This window comes from Antrostomus carolinensis, unplaced genomic scaffold (genome assembly GCF_000700745.2).
Source record: "Antrostomus carolinensis isolate BGI_N321 unplaced genomic scaffold, ASM70074v2 scaffold35551, whole genome shotgun sequence".
In the NCBI taxonomy this organism is placed as follows: Eukaryota; Metazoa; Chordata; class Aves; order Caprimulgiformes; family Caprimulgidae; genus Antrostomus; species Antrostomus carolinensis.
In genome coordinates this window covers 1-2,322 of record NW_010294104.1, presented here as the reverse complement: position 1 = coordinate 2,322, position 2,322 = coordinate 1, and the positions used below count along the sequence as shown (strand labels likewise).

At 59.2% G+C, this 2,322-nt stretch overlaps 1 protein-coding gene across 1 annotated transcript; it reads right to left on the bottom strand.

Moving 5' to 3' along the window:
* Positions 1–6: 6 nt before the first annotated feature.
* Positions 7–2,306, bottom strand: LOC104519734 (SHC-transforming protein 1; the record flags this gene model as incomplete). Its single annotated transcript, XM_010177527.1, has 7 exons — positions 7–80; positions 203–263; positions 945–1,113; positions 1,230–1,356; positions 1,530–1,581; positions 1,715–1,768; positions 2,190–2,306. Coding segments are annotated over 7 exons (654 nt in total), but the record flags the coding sequence as incomplete, so codon positions are not given.
* Positions 2,307–2,322: the final 16 nt, after the last annotated feature.

The following is a 2,322-nucleotide window of genomic DNA, read 5'->3' as shown; positions in this document are numbered from 1 at the left end:
CTGCACGTTGACATACGACGGGTCATCGAACAGGTCGGTGCGGCCGGACGCTCCCGCTGGAGCCGGGAATTTCTCTCTCCCTGCAGCCAAGAGCACTGTGGTCAGCTGGGCTCCAGCCTCCCCAGCTCCAACACCAGCACCCCCTGGGGGAGCACTCGGAGTCCAGGAGAAAGGCAGGGACGGGACGTGTCCGTCGCGTTACCTTGGGCGGGAGCGTGCTGCTTCCGAGGGTCGTACTCCCCACCCGATGTCTGGCCCACGGGCTGCAGGGAGAAGTGAGTGGTGAGTCCCACTGTGCTCCCCATCCCTTCCCACTCCCCACTGCTGCAGGTGTCGGGGAGACATGTGCTGTGGCTCTCCTCCACCAGCTCCCTCAGTACTCTTGGATGGATCCCATCTGGCCCCATAGACTTGTGAGTGTTCAGGTGGTGTAGCAGGTCATCAACAGCTTCCTCCTGAATTATGGGGGGTTTAGTCTGTTCTTCATCTCCATCTTCCAGCTCAGGGGGTTGAATACCCTGAGGATAACTGGTCTGACTTTTAAAGACTGAGGCAAAGAAGGCATTAAGTACCTCAGCCTTTTCCTCATCCTTGGTGGCAATGTTGCCCTCTGAATCCAGTGAAGGATGGAGCTTCTCCTTGCCTCTCTTTTTGTTGTTAATGTATTTGTACAAACACTTTTTGTTCTCTCTAACAACAGTGGCCAGATTGAGTTCCAGCTGGGCTTTTGCCTTTCTAATTTTCTCTCTGCATAACCTAACGAGATCCCTGTACTCTTCTTGAGTTGCCTGCTCCTTCTTCCAGAGATGGTAATCTCTCCTTTTTTTCCTGAGTCCCAGCTCATGGTGGAATAACCCCGAGCAAAGAGCCCAGGGCCTGGTGGGCATCCCTGCATCTCCCTCGTAACGCGGAGCCTCCCCATGAGGACGTGCCCAGAGTCTTACCAGTGTGGCCCCCAAATGATTGGGGGTCTGAGCAGCCCCGTCCCGCAGCCGCATGTCCACCACCCCCCCGATGGGAGGCTCCTTCCCAGGGAAGTCGTTGTAGTACTGGTGATCAGGGGCTGGTTCCTCCTCTTCCTCATCCCAGGCAGAGCCATCAAACCCTGCCATCCTGGGAGGACACAGCACAGATGAGCAGCTGACAGCAGCCAGGGCTGTGTCCCCTGCTCCAAAACCCATCTCAGACACCCTCCCACCTTCCTCCTTCCCACACAGCCCTGCCCTGACCTGTCATGGGGTGTCACCAGCTTCGGGGGGTTCTTCAGGTACTGCTTGAAGCGCAGCTCGAAGGCCTGCCCGATGGTGCTGATCACGTCCTGTGCCAGGCCCTCGGGGCACTCCAGGATATGGCAGGCTGGGGAGGGAACAGTGGGATGGGACTGTGGAACCCCACTGGTGAGTCTTCCACCCCTTGAGCTTCCTCCACGCACCCCAGAGCTTCCTCAGACCTTCCCCACCACGCTGAGCTGTCCCCAAACACCCACAGAACGGGGCTCTGGCATTCAGGACCCTCAGTGGTGGCCTCACCTCTCTGATTGACGGGGTCTTTGGCAACGTAGGCGACGTACTCGGCTGTGTCCTGCGAACGAGACACCAGTGGTGAGACAGGGGTCAGAGGAGCACAGTGCCCAAGAAGCTGGGGAGAGGGCAGGAGAGGGACTGATCCCTAGCACGGGGCAGGGGGCACGTGGATGGGCGCCCTGTGTACTCACCGGGTCTCCCCCGGACGCGAAGGAGATGGACTGCATGTGGTGGTTGGCAATGATCTGCAAGGTAGAGAGTTTGTTGGATGCAGCCAGGAGCTCCTCGGCACCCAGCCAGAGCTGGCACCTCCTGCCTGCCACGCTGACAAGCCCCTGGAGCCCTGGTTATGAGCCACAGGCCACCAGGAAAAGGGTTGGGACACTAACAGGGCCACCAAGAGTGGGGTCAAAACCAGGAGACCTGACCCCAGACCAGGTGGATTTGGGTCTCATCATCTCCAGGACAGATCCTGCAAAGCACGTGGGGTATCGCTCCGACCTCTTCACCCCCAAGACCAGGTGGTGGTGGGCACTCAGCAGGTGACACAGCCCACCCAGACACCCCTTAGGGACATTGGGGACATCTCGTGCCGCAGCAGGGACTGGGGTGGGCTCTCCCTCTTCTAAAGCCATTTGCCAGCCCCCAGCACCTCCCTTCTCTCACCTGCTTGCAGTCAGAAGCCATGAGGTTGAGGCTGCTGGTGGAGATGGTCAGGGTGATGGGCATCCCAGCGAACTTCAGGTTGCTCTTGCCCAGGATGGAGTTCAGGGAGCGGCCGCAGGGCTGGGGACAAAGG